Source organism: Hippocampus guttulatus, chromosome 16, assembly GCF_054856545.1.
Source record: "Hippocampus guttulatus isolate MCC_2025c chromosome 16, RoL_Hgut_1.0, whole genome shotgun sequence".
In the NCBI taxonomy this organism is placed as follows: Eukaryota; Metazoa; Chordata; class Actinopteri; order Syngnathiformes; family Syngnathidae; genus Hippocampus; species Hippocampus guttulatus.
In genome coordinates, this window is record NC_141276.1 from 7437732 (window position 1) to 7455573 (window position 17842).

General features: G+C 43.4%; 3 protein-coding genes across 6 annotated transcripts; 2 read left to right on the forward strand and 1 right to left on the reverse strand.

Annotated features, from left to right (window-relative positions):
• Nucleotides 1-9: 9 nt before the first annotated feature.
• Nucleotides 10-6407, reverse strand: tecra (trans-2,3-enoyl-CoA reductase a). 3 transcript variants are annotated; one of them, XM_086133378.1, is made up of 12 exons: nucleotides 6083-6407; nucleotides 5718-5999; nucleotides 4853-4904; nucleotides 4735-4779; nucleotides 4546-4649; nucleotides 3068-3183; nucleotides 2866-2971; nucleotides 2674-2746; nucleotides 2545-2588; nucleotides 2401-2458; nucleotides 2241-2329; nucleotides 10-1296 (listed from the first exon to the last, which is right to left on the reverse strand). In XM_086133378.1, exons 2-12 carry the CDS (start codon nucleotides 5889-5891, stop codon nucleotides 1123-1125), a joined length of 1035 nt encoding a protein of 344 aa, XP_085989504.1. In that variant the 5' UTR covers nucleotides 5892-5999; nucleotides 6083-6407; the 3' UTR covers nucleotides 10-1122. The 3 variants fall into 3 exon arrangements, with proteins under 3 accessions (XP_085989504.1, XP_085989505.1, XP_085989506.1); XM_086133379.1 differs by lacking the exon at nucleotides 5718-5999; XM_086133380.1 differs by having other exon boundaries at nucleotides 2572-2588; nucleotides 5718-6407.
• Nucleotides 6408-7019: 612 nt separating this feature from the next.
• On the forward strand, nucleotides 7020-11924 carry dnajb1a (DnaJ heat shock protein family (Hsp40) member B1a). Its single transcript, XM_086133381.1, has 3 exons — nucleotides 7020-7545; nucleotides 8647-9215; nucleotides 9545-11924. Exons 1-3 carry the CDS (start codon nucleotides 7335-7337, stop codon nucleotides 9773-9775), a joined length of 1011 nt encoding a protein of 336 aa, XP_085989507.1. The 5' UTR covers nucleotides 7020-7334; the 3' UTR covers nucleotides 9776-11924.
• Nucleotides 11925-12834: 910 nt separating this feature from the next.
• Nucleotides 12835-17755, forward strand: LOC147192837 (uncharacterized). 2 transcript variants are annotated; one of them, XM_086133373.1, is made up of 7 exons: nucleotides 12835-14144; nucleotides 14242-14336; nucleotides 15137-15184; nucleotides 15356-15580; nucleotides 15677-15854; nucleotides 16494-16667; nucleotides 16810-17755. In XM_086133373.1, the coding sequence occupies exons 1-7, from the start codon at nucleotides 13148-13150 to the stop codon at nucleotides 16899-16901; spliced, it is 1809 nt and encodes a 602-aa protein (XP_085989499.1). In that variant the 5' UTR covers nucleotides 12835-13147; the 3' UTR covers nucleotides 16902-17755. The 2 variants fall into 2 exon arrangements, with proteins under 2 accessions (XP_085989499.1, XP_085989498.1); XM_086133372.1 differs by having other exon boundaries at nucleotides 16494-17755.
• The last annotated feature ends 87 nt before the right edge of the window (nucleotides 17756-17842 follow it).

Here is a 17842-nt window from a genome sequence, read left to right on the forward strand (position 1 = left end):
ATCAGGAACCCATGTTACATAAACGGAGTTTATTCAGCAGTTAAATTACTAATGATAATAATAATAATGATAATAATAAAAAACACCTTTATGATGCTCTTCAAAAGTATTACCTCGCATACCAGCCCACGCATCGGATAAGAAATATGTACACTAGCACCTTATATAAACACTCATAATTGCTGCATTGAGAGATCAGCAGCAATTATGGTTGTTTAACTTGGTTGTTTAATTTGACTCCTGATGGGTGGGCAGGCGACTATTTGTATGCAAGCAAATTAACTGTCCCAGTACACCTTTTTTTTGGTTTGTTTTTTGTTTTCCGAACAAAAGCAGCAGTCAATCTTTCAAAAGCAAGCAAACAACAATAAAAATCAGAAATTAAGACTTTAAAGCAGTCAAACATGTGCTTGTAATGTCTAATAGGGCCGAACAACTAATCATATTCAAATCAACATCGTAATGTAGTAGAATGCAATTTTCAAAAAAAAAAAAAAAAGGTACATCATCTCTGGATAGGTTCGGTGCTTAAGCAGTGCAGTCCGCATATTTACATAAAAAATCGAAGTGAGAAAGCCACAAATTAGTTTCCATTTGATTTAGGACTTACCCGCTTAGGTTAACGCGACACTCTTTGTGTTGAAATTTGTTGTCGTAGTGAACGCTTAAAATACTGCAGGTCAAAGTATTTACTCAACTAACAACTCGAATTGAGGTTGAAAAATGGCCTTTCATATTAATTCACGGCTCGTCTGTCTTTATTGTAGCATGCGTCTAACTTACAAGACCAAAATATTGATGTAAAACAAATTTGACATTGTTCAGTGTGGTCAAGATGAAAAATAAAAAAATACAAGAGGTCCTTTAAAAAAATTATTAAACTGAATATTGAGGGGAACAACAACAAAAGAAAATCGCAATTCGATTCTTTTTCAAAATTGTTCAGCCCTTTATGTAACAATAACATGTTGCATCGAATTATATATATATATATATATATATATATTTTTTTTTTTTGTAGACATTTCATACGGCACTGGGAGCACATGTACAAAAAAATGGCCCCTGATAGGGAGGGCCGGGGGGGGGGGGGTTCCCCCACCCCAACCTCCATGTGGTGTTCTAAAGGATGAAAGGCAGTATGGGGGAGCGTAAGGTGGGATAGTCCTTGAACTCCTTCAAGTAGGCTCGGTGTTTTCCTCGGGCCCACACGCTCATCTGCACAAAGGCGGCCAGCGTGAAGAGCGCCACGGGCAGGCACTGTGTCATCACGCTGAAGCCCAACCACGAGCCCACCTAAACACGCACACGTTGATGTCACGTTCTCCCTTCACTGTGTATTAATTGACTACTTGTCACCACTGGCTGTATATAATAATTTGTTCATTCAAATTAGTGCAGTGCTTGTAACAAGCACAGGACTCTTACTGTCATTGCTATAAATCTTTTACTCTCGAGATTTATGATACACAGTGGAGCAGCCAGGACATCCTCTTTAACGGTTTTATTAGCACCGGTGTTTGAGCGAGTGTTACTTTTCACACTAACCGAACGTGACCAGCCAATGATCTTTTTTTTTTCGTGGGTCATTATTGTCATAGTTTAGAGCACAGGTGTCAAACTCAAGGCCCAGGGGCCGGATCTGGCCCGCTACAGCATTTTATGTGGCCCGCGAAAGCAAATCAAACATGTCAACTTCTACGATGATTGCGAAAATCTGGACCAAAATAAGAGATATTGTATTGGGACACGTTATACAGGATAAAAATGAATGGGAATAAATGATAAAAGGAAGACATGCAAAATTAAGGTGCATTTCCAAATGTTGCCGTTTTTGGGGGGGAAAGAAATAATTGTTGCATTTTAGCTAAACGATGCGTTATGGATTTACCCAGGAGAGTGGAATGTAAAATTTACTTTGACAGTATAAGTGGTCTCCACAAGCAAAGTAAACATTTTAAAATTATTTTATATATAGGTGTTTTTTTCTTCTTTTAACCCTTTCAGGCACAGTGGCTACTACGACAGCTTATCATCTTACAGGGTGCGTGAAAGGGTTAAGGATGACTTACCCAATGATCTCTTTAAAAAATGGAAATATTAAGACAGATAGAAGTTGAATGAAGATACACACAAAAATATTTTGTCATTGTCCAGCGAAAAAAAAAAAAAAAGTTGCGTCGCTCCAGTATTTAGAGAAAAACAACAAGTGGAGTTCTTTGTTTTTCATTGGTTCTTACCTCATATGTGTAGTTTGGACAAGACACCAGCCAGAAAATCCATGTGAAGGGATTTTTTGTCGGGTAAGGAAGCTTCTTAACTTTTGAACCTGAGATGACAGGAAACATTGTTCTCAACTTGAACACAACTATTCTGGATAAGTGTTGTAAAATGAAATACCTGGCTGCTTGAGATTACGAAGGGCCACGTGGATCGAAAAATTCCCAACTTGGCAAAACTGCGTGCATACAAAAAAAAACACCAAAACATCCAAGCATGAGTACTTTGTTCGATTCACCGCATGGATTTTAGGATTAAACCTACCAAGAAAATATAAAGTCCAAGATTCACCTGCTGCTGCCCATAAACTAAAAAACAAAAAAAGATAGAATGATGCAATGTGAACTCACGAAGGAACGAACTTGAGTGATCACAAGTGAGGTTGTCACTTACGTGGTGGCGTGTAGAGCGGGTGGTTGATGTAATACGCCATCCAGGCTGCGGCACACCAGTAAAATCCACAATTCTGCAACCATTGCCATTTAAACTTGGTGAACGATTCTCCCTTTTAGATTTGGACTACACAATTCATTCAAATTCACATTCGGCATCGCGACGGGTCTTTTTCAAATGTGGCCGAGTCACCTTAAATATATTCCGGAGGGGCATGGTCCCGTGCGAGATGCGGTGAACAAACATCGTCTCCAGAATCCTCTTGATGTAATGCGAAGAGTGACAGAGGCAAGCAGAACTGTGCGAGAAAATACTTTTTTTTTTCTGATTTAAAATCTATTGATTAAAAATCAATAAGGGGGAAGGGTGGGGGGGGGGGTAGAAAGACACTGACTGTACGACCCAGTTCTCGCTGGCGGTGAAATCGTGTTTTGGAGCATAGATGAAAGGGAGGCGGAAGTAGAACATTACATAGATGACCAGCGGACCCACGCACTCTGCAAGGAACACCTGTCAGGCGAACAGTGTGGTTGATACAGGGGAGCACCTTGGACAGATAGAGGCCTCAAAATGCGATACCGGACATAAGAACATCACGTGTCCAACAATTCAGTGTTTTCGTATGTTTGCTAAAAATGAGCATTTATTCCAATTCTCTCTTCCAAAAGCTAGCTCTCGCTTCCTTAAACGTTTTGCTCTTGACTTGTTCTTCCATCCATCCATTTTTCTCTTCCCCTTTATCCTCACAAGGGTCGCGGGGGGGGGGGGCACTGGAGCCTATCGCAGCCGTCTTCGGGCAGTAGGCAAGGGGACACCCTGAACCGGTCGCCAGCTAATTGCAGGGCACACAGAGACGAACAACCATTCACGCTCAAAATCACATCTAGCAACAATTTAGCGTGTTCCATTAATCTGCTATGCATGTTTTTTGGAATGTGGGAGGAAACCAGAGCACCCGGAGAAAACCCACGCAGGCCCGGGGAGAACATGCAAACTCCACAGAGGAAAGCCGGAGCCGGAATCGAACCCACGACATCTGCACTGTGAGGTCGACGCGCTAACCACTGGCTCACCGGGCCGCCCTGACTTGTTCTTGTCATCTCAAAATGATGAGCTTGACTTGGTCTCAAAGTCTTGATCTTCACTTGAACCTTGACTGTTCAGTCTTGTTTGAGATGGTCTCAACCTTTCAAAGTCTTGCTTTTTTTTTCGAAATCTCATCGACCGCCAACATCTCTGATATCCACAAACTCGATAAAGTCCTTGCACTAAAATAGTTGCTTATGAGGGTGTAAGGAGAGGGAGCAAATGTGGAGGCAACAACGTGGCACAGTGAGGGAGACAAGAGCCCCGGGGGGGGATAAACACCTTGGAAAGAAATGGGGCCATGAGATTAGATGTCCCGAGATAAATGGACACTGTGGGAGGTGAGAGGAAAACACACGACCGCAAATGGACTTTTAGGTGATGGACCGTGCCTTCCTGTGTGGAGTTTGCATGTTCTCCCCGGTGGGTTTTCTCCGGGTACTCTGGTTTCCTCCCATATTCCAAAAACCTGAATGGCAGGCTGATTGAACACTCGAATGAATGGTTGTTCATCTTATGTGTGCCCTGTGATTGGCTGGCAACCGGTTCAGGGTGTCCCTTGCCTACTGCCCGAAGGCAGCTGGGATCGTCTCCAGCACCCCCCGTGACCCTTGTGAAGATGAAGTGGATCGGAAAATGGATGGATGGTATTAATGCACATCCAGGGTGGTATTTAACCCTTTCAGGGACAGCGGTTACTTTGGACGAACTTATCATGTGTTCAGGTTACATGGTGCAGGAAAGGGTTCAACACAATCGCCAGCGCCGTGTCTGCCGTGAGCTCACAGTCCCCCATGTTAGTTGTGGTCCAAGGTCACTGAAGTAGAAGCTGGCCGTGGTTCCCACAGGAAGTGTTTGAAGGATTTCCTCATCCCGGAGACACTTTGTTTCTAAGAAAAAGAAAGCGCCATCTAAGATGAAGATCTGTTTCGAAATGACCTCCTATACTATTAGAACATGAGCTGATGCACCGACTCGGATCCAAGCGCAGAGATTGTCTCGCCGGGTACCACTTGGGATCTGTCAAAATGGACACGCCTGTAGTGAGACGTTGACCGGTTGTCCTTTTTCGTCAGTTTTTAAGCATACGTACATGATTTGTGAAACAAAGCTTTAATATCCAAAATGGTGGAAGTTGGCTCCACCTGAAATCACAATGCAAACAAAACGTTGGTGGGAGTAACAGCAATGCAGTCACATAATTAGCATTTGTAGCCTTGTCACATTAAGTGTTGTAGTCGGACATCAGGAGGGGGAGGATGGAGTAGTAGTCTCAGCCCAAAATTTTAGTCTTGACTTGGTTTTAGGCCCTCAAAGTCTTGGTCCTTGGCTCCTGAAAGTTTTGGTCTCGACTCGTTTCATCCCTCAAAGTCTTGGTCTTACCTTGGTCTCACCTCTTTAAAGACTTGAATTCTTTATATCGTCTTCACTTTGAATTTGGATGAACGCCTTAAAAGCTTGGTCTTCATTTGTTTTTAATCCCCTGAATTCTTGGTGTTGAATAAGTCTCAGCCCCTTAACGTTTTGGCCTCTGCTCAGTCTCGGCTACCTTGAATCTTGCTTCTGACTTCATCATATCCCCTCAAAGTCTTGGTCTTGACTTTGTCTTGGCTCCTCAAAATCTTAGTCTTGACTACAACCCTAATAGCGAGAGATGTAGTCTGGCAGTCTTCATGAGTGTCTTTCTTTCAACTCGTGGACATCTTCGACCTACTGTTTCGCTGCCGTCATATTTAGCGCACAGCACTTTTGTCCAAAATGACATACTGAACGCTACCATGAAAGCAATCCTGGGAGGTGCCAAACATGAATCATAAAACCTCTAACGTACTTCACATTCTTCAACTGTCTTAGTTGTGTAAGGTCGAGGACTTCAAACATCTGCGGTCACGATACATGATTTCACAATATTTCATAATTGTAAAACAAAAGTAGATACTGGCCAAAACTCTTCTTACCTTGTCCAACAGGAGCAGTTTCTCTTTAGTCTTCACATCTACAATTTCCACTTCAAAGTAAACAATCCTTTTGGGCTTTTTGGGTGGTTTGGGTTTGGGTCTGGGTCTGGATGAAGACTTCTTCTCAGACTCTGAACCGTTCACATTCTTTGCCTCTAAAGCGAGGACATCCATGATTCCCAAAAGTCGGCCGGTGGAACAACCTCCGGCACTACTGATCTGTGAGTCTGGCGCGAGTGCTGCGTGAGTAGCCTTTCACTCCCGGAGGAAGACGATGGTGGACTGCAATTATTTTCGCGGATTTGTGTGCTTAGCGGGGAGCCCAAAAAATGTCTGGTGCGGAAGAACATGACACTGAGCCTCACCTGAATAGCTTGGACCGCAACCTCTGTCATGTTAGGCAGAGTCGCTGAAGACGAAACCGGAGAGCCACAAGACATAATCCACAGAGCGTCATTTGCGAGGCTAAATATAAGCCGCCTGATTTGCTCTTTATACAGCAGCTCGGTAATAACCTTGGGAGGACGCATACAGTACACAGTCGAGCCAGTGACAAATACCGATGCGTGGTCCTTGGACACGGGTCAACTGTCAACTACTTCAGAAGACATTGCTCCTGTCTGCTCTGATTCTGGCTCGAGCAGGCCTGCTTTCAAGTCTGATCTGATGCGATGAAGACCCTCCACATGCCAACATACAGATACCCCCCCCCCCCCACACACACACTTCTTATTCCCCCCTTGAACCTCAGGAACACCCATTTACTCATTCTTTCTCACTCTTGACCTCCAATGTCCCATTAATAATGTCCCCTATGCAGATCACCCATGCTGATTTCACATTAGGAACAAGTGAGGCAATACTCCAAAATGTCCAGTAGAAATTATAGGAGTGAGTTTTTATAAACATACATTCGTGGAACGATTAACAGCGCATAGCTGGGGAAAATACCCATCAATAGGTGAAATCGCGAACGTTAAACCGCGAATATGCAGGGGTCCATTGTGTAAAAAAAAAGATGAATACACTGTCAGACAGTTAAGGAGCGACCCTATCATACAACAGCGCCTGATTGTTTCAGGCAAACGAGAAACAAAGTGAGGAAAAGTAGTAAAATACGACATATGCCACATACCCATTTGCTTGAGTTAATAATGAAAAGAAGACAGTGTGACTATTGAAAAAGAAATATTTTTCTAAAAATTGGGGTTTCTTCCACTTCCTGGTTTTCGCGCAAACCCGGAAGTGACCAGAGGTAATCATCTCACCACGCCGCTTATCTCACACATACGTCAGAACCGCCAGCTTCTTCCAGAAGTTTCCTCTCTGCGGTTGGCGGTCTGCCTCGGCTGCCCAGGCAGTCCAGTCATCTATATCTCGGTTGACACGCGGGTCTGACGTCTGTTCGTTCCATCTGGGTGACACTTGCCTCCTGGTCTTTGGCATGGAGTGGAAAGTCGTATCGAAGTGAGCCTGGTCAGCCTAATAACACTTTACCCGGAGCTAGCTCGGAGGCTACCGAGAACCAAGTGCCGTTGAAGCCCCTGCAGGCGGCGGCTCCTCTTGGAATGTCTGGTTTTCTCGAGACGTGGCCGAAGAAGTGAGTAAGTCTTTGCGATGGGTAAAGACTACTACAAGGTGCTGGGAACAGCCAAGGGTGCGTCGGAAGACGAAATCAAGAAGGCGTACAGGAAGCAGGCCCTCCGCTATCACCCGGACAAGAACAAGTCCGCTGGTGCTGAGGACAAATTTAAGGAGATAGCAGAAGCCTACGACGTCCTCAGCGACGCCAAGAAGAAAGACATTTACGACCGATATGGCGAAGAAGGTAGATTACCCCCGTTTCTTAACCTCAAGCTCATCATTAATTGGTCAACAGTGTCCATCAATGTCACCGCTGCCGCTTGAGAACTTTCTAGAAAGAACCAGAAGCCCACCGACGGTTGTCGCTTAACCAGCTGTAATAGTTTAAATGCGTAGTTTGTCCACAATAAATGCTGAAAAGAAATTGCAAATAATGACCGAATAATGACGTAATTCATATGACGTAATGTGCATACGATAGCCCGCCACCAACGAATCTAAAGTTTGAATTCATGAATACTGTATGTCTTTTGCTGTTGTGATGAAATGGATGCACACACAATAGAAGCGACAAAAAAAGCTGTTTGTTTATGGACAGTTGCCTGTGCTGCAATATGTGACTGCATAAATCTCAGGAAAAGCTTCCTAAAACATCTGAAGTCAGTTGTGGACCGAATCCGTTTATCATGAGTTTAAGTGGGATTGCTTCACAGAACCATATGAACAGGGGTGTGTAGACTTTTCATATGTCAGTTTCACAGGCCATCGAAGATTTGCAAACTATTTTAATCAGCGATGCAACTGCACTATTATTTTTTATATAATATTTTTTGGTGGTGCAGATTCTGAAACTGTCCTCTTTTTTTTCTCTTGTCCATCAGGTTTTCATAATCATAAGTGAGGATAGCCGGCTCAGAAAATGTTTGGAATAACAATAATGTAATATGTAATATCACTCGTTCATTTGTTTTCCAAACTGCCTCGGAGTACAATTAGTAATATTTACGAATTAAGGATCAGGTTCAACAACGGGTGGATCCCCCCCGCCCCCCGAAACGTCATAGCTATAAATTACAATGCAATGTAATATATATACATAATATATAATATCAAATATGATATAATTCTTATATGCAACCTTATGTAGGTCAAACCTGACATAAAAATATTAAAACCTGATGTGCTATAAAAAAAAGCCGCAGACATTTTTTAAATTGGTGTCAAAATATGTCTTGGGACACATTAAGCCATGTCTGATTAAAATTGCAAATGCTGGTGACCAGTGTGAGTTGCCTTGGCTCAATATAAGTTGGGAAACACTGATTTTGATGACTTTCTGTTTTAGGGCTTAAGGGCTCCGCTGTCGGTGGTGGCGGGGGCCACAGCGGCTCCACGTACAACTACACCTTCCACGGCGACCCCCACGCCATGTTTGCCGAGTTCTTCGGCGGCCGCGGCCCCTTCGACCACTTCTTCTCACAGAACGGTGGCGACGACACGGTGGACGCCGCCGACCCCTTTGCCGCCTTCGGGATGGGCGGCTTCCAGCGGCCCTTCAAGTCGCACCTGGGCGGCCCCCACGTCACCCGCGAGAGGCAGAAGGACCCGCCGGTGGTGCACGAGCTGAAAGTGAGCCTGGAGGAGGTCTTCGCCGGCTGCACCAAGAAGATGAAGATCTCCCGCAAGAGGCTGAACCCCGACGGGCGAACCACACGTAGTGAGGACAAGATTTTGTCGGTGGACATCAAGCGCGGCTGGAAAGAGGGAACCAAGATCACCTTCCCCCGCGAGGGCGACGAGACCCCCACTAACATTCCCGCCGACGTGGTGTTTGTCGTGAAAGACAAACCTCACCCCGTGTTCAGGAGGGAGGGCTCCGATATTATTTACCCTGCCAAAATATCACTCCGTGACGTAAGTACCTTTGCTGTACTTCAAGTGGGCATTTCATTAGGTATACATGCAGCACCGGAGCTTTTTGGTTTTTTTCCTCTCATAAGATATACATTCTTGCACAACTCCTGTTTCAATGTGAAATTATTATTAGTTTCAGAAAACGTTCATGCTCAATTCTGACATTTTTTATTGTAAAATTGTGGCGTCTGAAAATGCAATTGAAGGTATAACAAATAAAAGGGGTAATACAGTCAATTGAAGTGCATGTATTGTCATGAATGATGAATAATAACACTGTTTTTGAGGTGAGGTGCTTATTCATTTTTTTGCATCGGTTTGTGTTTAAGGCCCTGTGCGGGTGCACGGTCAGCGCACCGACGCTGGACGGTCGCACCATCACGGTGACGTCGCGCGACGTGGTGAAGCCGGGCACCAAGAAGCGCATTGCCGGCGAGGGCCTGCCACTGTCCAAGTGGCCCGACAAGCGAGGTGACATGATCCTGGACTTCTGCGTCAAGTTCCCTGACAAGCTGGGCCAAAACACACGCGACGCTCTCAGGCAGGTCCTCCCGCCGTGATGCGGAAACACTACTTCCTTCGCGTTGTTCTTCAGGGTGCTGTGACTTGGAAACTTAACCTGGTCTGTCGATGACTCAGGGCTGCTTTGCTTTGACTTTAGTCAAAACTCCAAAAACGTCTTAAACATAAGACCATAGAAGTGATTTATTCAAGGACATTTTTTTTGTGGGGCGGGGCGAGTGTGAACCAACACTGCCAGAGTTTGGGATCCTTTTATCTCATACATGTCTTTTATTAGCACAGACTAACACTTAACACTCTGCAGAGTGAAAACCAGTAATGGTGCTTGGATGCTATGGAGTATTCAGGTCGCCCCGAAAGTCATAATATTACAAGACAAATGGCGTGATGATGCAAAAAAAAAGTAAAGAAAAGAAAATGCATTACAGTACACGTTTGATGTCAAAATATTACGAGTAAGTTCACATTGTTTTGTGGAGAATATTACACCATAAAACAACCAAATGGTTTCATTTTATTTAAAAAAAATACATAAATTTATAATTTTACCATGTAAATTATTATGCCGCTCTTTGACACCCATCTCTGAAAGCACCTTAGTGTTAGTATTTCAAGAAGCCCCGCCCCCTTCCACCATCTGCATTTCTCGAGTGCCCGTTTGGCGTTTACGCGACGCGGGCGACTCCACTTCCTGAGGTGCTAGCGCCACATAAATGAACTGTAGCGCCGATGTGGCACCGAGAGCTGCGTCTCACCATCGCTGACCTCATGTGAACTATGTTTACGACGTCGGTTACCTCGGTCACGCCATTCCCGGTGCGCTTGGTGCCGCAATTAACAATGCCAGTGAAGTAGCGCGCGAATTGAAAAACATATTTTAGTTGATGTGCCAAATCGTTGTTATGTTGTCATCATGTGTTGGACGTTGAAGGCAATTTCAAAATACTTTTAATATATTATGTCATAAGAGCACTTGTTTGAAATCTTTTTTTTTTTTGAGAGAGAGAGGGGAGTGCACTTTCAAGGAAGGAAAAAAAGCGTTTGATTTTTCCCCTGCTGCGTCATACAAATGTCACATGATGTGTAATCTCTTAGCTTGGGTCCTTCTAATGTCTTCCTTGGCTTTGAATTGTTTACATCATCCAGTGGATATACAAAAAGGCTACCTACCTGGTTCATTTTGGGCCCTGTAACAGACTACATGACTGAAAAAAACAACAAAAAAAACACTAAAAAGAAAAAAGCTTTATAAATAAAGATGTGAATTACAGGCAGAACATTTGACTCTTTCACAATACTTTGTCCTCTTTTTCTTTTTAATTTGTTTACCTTAATGTGTAGAAACAAAAGGACTCTCTTTTAAAATAGCTAATATTAATTGCTAGTGCCCTACCAGCCAATCGCAGGACACACATCGACAAACAACCATCCCACTCACAATCACACCTAGGGACAATTTAGAGTGTTGCGTTAACATGCCATGAATGTGGGAGGAAACCAGAGTACCCGGAGAAAACCCACGCAGGCACGGGGAGAACATGCAAACTCCACAAAGGAACGCTGGAGCCGGAATCGAACCGTGCACTTCTGCACTGTGAGACGGACATGCTAACCAATCTTCCACTGTGTCACTCCGTTTAAATATATTTTTTGAATCTTACCAGAAGGAAAGTCAAACACCAATGTGGTTGCAAATGTGTGCACACCCTCATAACTTGGGATGTGTGATCAGTTAATTCTGAACAGCCTCGTCCCAGTTATGAGTGCATGCACACTTATGCAACATTATATAGCTTACTATTATATACAGTATATGTTTTACAGGTTATAAAAGGCTGCTGCAAAAAAAAATGTTCCTATCACAAAAACCTGTTATTTGAAGGTGTGTTGACTTTTTATCTCCTCTGTTACGAGTTCTGTAGGTTGTAAGAGCAGATGCAATGGAGTTAAAGTGGCGTGATTCATGTAAACGCCCGCTTGGACTTGAATTTCTGCCGTCAACATGACCATGTTGACCACTAGTTAAATTTTGATGCATTTTTTTAATTTTGCACTATAAACCTGCGGAGTTGTATATGGATTTTGCTGCATTCACACTAACAGTATGCCTCTGGGATATGTCAATGGACACTTCATAGACCAGACGACTGAAAAAAACCTGGAAATAAATGTTCTTGTCACTGCATAGCAATGTTTCTCGTGCATTTTAATCAGAAGACGGTTGGTGGCCTTGCTGCCGCCTTATCCTTGTCTCTGGCGCCATCCGGTGGACAAATGGAGATCATCCGGGAAACTTGAATCACTTCCCGTCCCATTGTATGCCGTTAACAGTCACAATTTGCGTGGTAAATGTTCCCTAAAAAATGATAAATAGTTATAAAACGGCTTGAGTGAGGCCTTATTGCTACTGTGACACCCCAATGAATATCCTTTGGTGGTTTTTAAACGCAGCCAGAAGCGCGTGAGCTCCTTGTTGACGTCACCTCCAGCGAAAGCCGTTAGCTTTTGACGTGTCGGTGACTAATGGCAACGTAACCTTGAGATTTATGACCACATGACTGACGCAAATCAAGTTCACATTTAATTGTAAATTTATATGTGTGATTTAAAGGAGATTGTAGTGACCCAGTGTAAAATAAAATTTTAAAATCCTAAAAATAAATAAATAAATAAATAACTGGCAGTGTGAATCAGTTTGAAACAACATGGATGTCGACCTCCAGCCTGGTGGGTTTAATTTAAATTATAGCTCACTTACACATTAGTGAAATTAACTAAATGAAATTAATTAGCTAAGCAGTTGAATTGATATCCCATAATTTTTCAAATAGCCGTCTTTGAGACAAATGCCTTTTCCATCAGGAAAAAGGTAGTACTGCCTTCACTAAATCGTTCCGTGACAAGCTCGTAACACAGAGACGTTCCTCAGTTTTAGGTCAACTATTTAAATACAGTAATTTGAAATGCAATTGATCACTTTCAACACCCCAAAACATTCCCGAATAAGGAAAATTGCACCATGCAGTATTGTATTAAAACATACAGTAATAGTGCATTTCCTGTATGTTTTTATGCAATACTTTTTCATTAATTGTAAAAAAAAAAAAGTTACTCTTCACTGTGTTTTGCATTGTTCACTTCACTTTCAGCAGCATCTCCTTATTTCCACAGAGGTTTGCAGCTAAGAAATCATTTAAACGCCATTAGCTAACATTATTGACTTCTGCTTTATGTTATGAGAAGACACCATCTTTGACATCTTTAATGATAATGTCCATTAGACAGCCACCATGATTTGAAGGATTGTGGCAAGCCAAGTGGAAAACCATTGGTTTTAACAGAACTGCAACAAACAAGGTGATGTTGAGTTTCTTCTACCAGTTGCAGGCACCAAGGAATGTTGCTCATGTATGGAAGACTGTGGGGTGAGAGACCCTATCAGTATGGTCTTTGGAACCGGAGGACTACCCACAAAGAGACATCATCACCCCTTCCCAGATACTGGGAGGTCCACAAAGGTAGCATCTGTGGATACGGTGCCAGCCAAAAGGACCAAGCATATGGACCTAATAACCAGCGTCAGAGCCACTAAGGTGTCTGTGAAGGCTTCGCTGGCTAAAAGGACCAAATGCAAAACCAGTACCACACTGGAGACCCTCAAAGAGCATCAGAGGGTGAACGTCACAAAGGTGTCTGTAAGGGCAAGATCGGCTAAGGGGAACAAACAGAAGACTGCACCCAAACCAGAAACCCTACTAAGGAAGCGAAGGATCAAGACCACCAGGGTGTTGATGAAGGTCAGGCCTGCTAAGGGGACCAAGCGGAAAGCTGGCACAAAATCTGAGACACTTGTGAAGAAGCAGAGATTTGAAACCACAAAGGTGTCCGTAAAGATTGTAACAGCAAACGTGTCCAAAAATAAGGCTAGACCCAAACCCCAGACCCTTATGAGAAAGCACCAAGGTAAATCCAAACCAAAGACTCTCTTTAGGAAGCACAGAGGTAAAACCAAACCAGACATCCTGATCAGGAAAACAAAGGGTAAACCCAAAATGGAGACCTTACCTGGGAATCGCGGGGCTAAGACCCGATTGGAAATGCAAACATGTCATCATCGAGGGACTAAAGACAATCCAGAGATTCTCAAAAGGAGGCAAGGTGTTACAAACGAGTCTATGAATTTTGTGGCTGCAACCAAACGGAGAGCTGACACAAAACTGCAAAGCTTTCAAAATAACCAGAGGGCCAGAACAACCACTGTGCCGGTTAAAATCCTGAAGTCTCAAGGAACAAAACGGAAAATGAGTACCAAACCCGAGACCCTAACAAGGAGTCAGTGGCTCAAAGCCACCAAGATGTCCATGGTCCAACAGGCTGAAAAACGACTCTTGACCACAACCAGTCAAGGTAAACCGCCAACAGGCTGAGACTGACAAGATGAATAAGAAGCCTTGACCAGTTTCTTCGAGGTTGAAAGCCAAAGTCTATCTGTGTGTGTTTGCAGGCTCCCTGGATCATAAGTATCAGCAACTAGAGAAGATCGGCGAAGGGGGCTTTGGATCGGTCTATGCTGGCTACAGGAAAGCTGATTCATTTCCTGTAGGTTCGCTGTACCGAAGCTTCTCACCAAGTGTCGTTTTAGTTTGGACTAACAATTCGGCTAACCTCCCACGTCAACTAAATATGGGTGATAACAAACATACAATCGTTATCATCCGCAGCAGTATGCTCTGGTTCATTTAAGTTGATGCAGAGATGATGTCTAAATGGGGTTTTTTTTTGGTTTGTTTTTAGCAATTTCTTACGTTTTCAATGTTTTTTTTTTTTTCACCAACGAACAAATCAGCCCTATTCCAGTTCGCCGTTAGCTTGTTACCTGAAATGCTAACCTCACGCTACTAATTTCAGGCCTGGTATCCATTGTGAAAACTCAGTCAGACATGAGCAACATACTTGTATTTTCTGTCAATTAATGCTAATGCTAATAATACTGAAATGCTAATGCTGCGGTACTGATATGAGGCCAGCTATCCATGGTGAAAACTGTCAATCAAACATGAGCAACGTACTTGTATTTTCTGTCAATTAATGCTAATGCTAATAATACTGAAATGCTAACCTCATGCTACTAATTTTAGGCCAGCTATCCATGCTGAATATTGTCAGTCAAACATGAGCAACGTACTTGTATTTTCTGTCAATTAATGCTAATGCTAATAATACTGAAATGCTAATGCTGCGATATTGATATGAGGCCAGCTATCCATGGTCAAAACTTTGACCCAGATTAATGCAGGCTTCGTCAACTCAGATTACAAGGCTACTGTGTACTCCTGTTTTGTTTTTTGTAATTGTTAGTGGCATGAGTGTAGACGCTAACTAATGACTGTGTCGTCTAGGTGGCCATCAAACACATTGCCAAACATGAAGTCAAGATCATCTCCCTGGTGAGAAGAATTTGACTGGAGTCCTCACGTTGTTCTTTAGGATTCTATGTTGTGCAATGTTTCCGCTTGTGCGAGTGTCATACATGCTATTTTTTTTAAATTTATTGTTTCAACTATGTATTCTGAAATAAAACGTCATGTCCTTTGTCGACATTTGTTTCTTACCGATAGAACATAAAGGGGAGGAAACACGACGTTCCTGTGGAAGCGCTGCTCATGCTGCAGGCATCGTGCATCAAGGACGCAGATGGCCACTCGGCCGTCGTGTCTCTGCTGGACAAATACGACTTGGATCAAGAACTGGTGCTGGTCATGGAGAAGCCGGCACGATCCGTGGACCTCTTCACATACATCACCAGATGTCGGCTTGGACACCTCAAGGAGAATGAAGCGAAGGTATGGATGGAACGGACGGTGTATCGTCCTGATAAGCTGTCCACTGTAGTAACCTCTGTCCCTGAAAGGGTTAATGATTGGGTTTGTCTTTGTCAGAACATCATGAGGCAGCTGGTGGACGCCGCCATCAAAATGCACGCCGTAAACGTCTTCCATCGGGATCTCAAACCGGGAAACATCCTCCTGGAGGCCACTTACGGCGCCCCACGAGTGCGGGTTATCGACTTCGGCTGCAGCTGCTTCGTAACCGAGGAGCCTTATCATGACTACACAGGTGAGTCGGCTCACACGTACACGTTTAGGATCGTCTCCTAACAACCGATGACGGGTGAATCATTTCGTGGAGAACTCCCCGACTTGATCCACCTCGTCATACTATCACGTTACAATTATAAAAATTATCAACAAAATCCATTTCCATACTGACATAAAATGTCATTAAATATAAACACAGAAGGCAGTCTTCACAATACATGCCCGTGATTATTGTTGTATTATATGTCTGCATGTGTTGCTGCCATTTGTGTTGAAGTAAAAGTTTTTAAAGGTTTCAAATCACTGCAAGATCATTGCGAGCAGTCAAAGTTGGTACTGACCATCCTGATTGGTCGTCATGATGGAAAAATGACCAGTGCTGGCCCTGTGATGATGAATTTCATATCTGATTGCTAATATAATTTAATACACTGTTCGCTGACCAGCATTGCTGATTCCGAAGGCTGTGGGCGGATTAGATTTATCCAGCAACACACAGAAGATGAAATCTGTTTGGGGGGGGGACCCCCACATATACTCGAAACAGTGCGGCCGATTGGAAATACATGAATACAATTTCATGGTTGGGTTGGAACAGTGGTAGTCAGTGCTTCCGGCAGTGTTTTGTCCCTGACCGCCCATCACTGTTTTGTTTTAGGAACCCTCTCCTACGCTCCTCCAGAGTTTGTCCTGAGGGGGACGTACAGGGCTGGCCCGACCACAGTGTGGCACCTGGGGGCCATGCTCTTTGAGTTATTAGCTGGAAGTAAACAGTTCGACACGCTCCTCTTTATCTCCCAGATGCTCCAACTCAATCGGGTTCTGTCCCAAGGTATTACCACGACTGTACAATGGATTCACTGTACAGTGTACTACTATGGCCTCAAAACAAGACTCTGCGATGTAAAAACAAAAACTAAACAAACAAACAAAAACGGCAGCTCATTTGTATTTTCATCTTTGTCTCCAATCAGACTGCAGAGATTTCTTGCATATGTGCTTGCATTGTGACCCGGAGCAGCGCGCCTCCCTAGTGCAGATCCACCAGCATCCATGGCTCATTTGATGATTCACAAAAACTCATTACCATGTGGAGCATCACGTTACAGGCTTTTTTATATATTTTTTTAATTCCTCACCTACCATAAATGTACACTGTTGGATGGTGTGTCAATCATCCAAACCCAATTCCAATGAAGTTGGGACGTTGTGTGAAACCTAAATAAAACAGAAAAATCAGGTTCCATCTGTATTGAATTGAATATACTGCAAATATATTTATTTTTGAAACTGATTTTTTTTTTTAGCAAATAATCATTCACTTAGAATGTTATGGTGGTAACACGTTCCAGCAAAGCTGCGACCTGTGACTATATCTATCTATACACACAACTATTTCTACAATTTTCAGTGTGAGGCAGCTTCTGCAATTAAAAAAAAAATTAACACATTAACAAGGGCTGCAATTAATCATGGTGTGCCCTGTATAAGGAAAATATCACTGGGTTAGTTGCATTTGCTTGGAAGCCCAGCGTTCTGGCTCCCTGGCCACTTCCAGAAGATCCCAAGCCAAGATGTTCCTGCTTCGAAAAGTCGTCTCGCCAATGCGACATTTCTGGAGCGCGACACCAGTGCGGCATCCAGGAGTCGTGTCGTGCTCACCAGATACCCGAGCCAACTTATTTGGCTGCTCTCAATCTAAATCGAGTTGAGTTGAAGGCGCACCGAAGAGCCAAGACACCCTGGAGAAACTCATTTCGGCTGCTTGTATCTGCCATCTTGTTCACGAAAATCCATTTTCTGGAGTGGCTTCGTCAAAATCCTGCGCTCAACTCGATTGAGATTCTGCTGCATGACCTCAGGCGAGCTCTTCACAGAAGAATGATCAAAACTCCATCCTGATGCACGGGTTCATTTACTTTATTCTCATCCCTGTTAATGTTTATTTTCAATAAAAATATGAAAACAATAGTATGCGTGTGTGCATTGATTCTCGTGATTTAGATA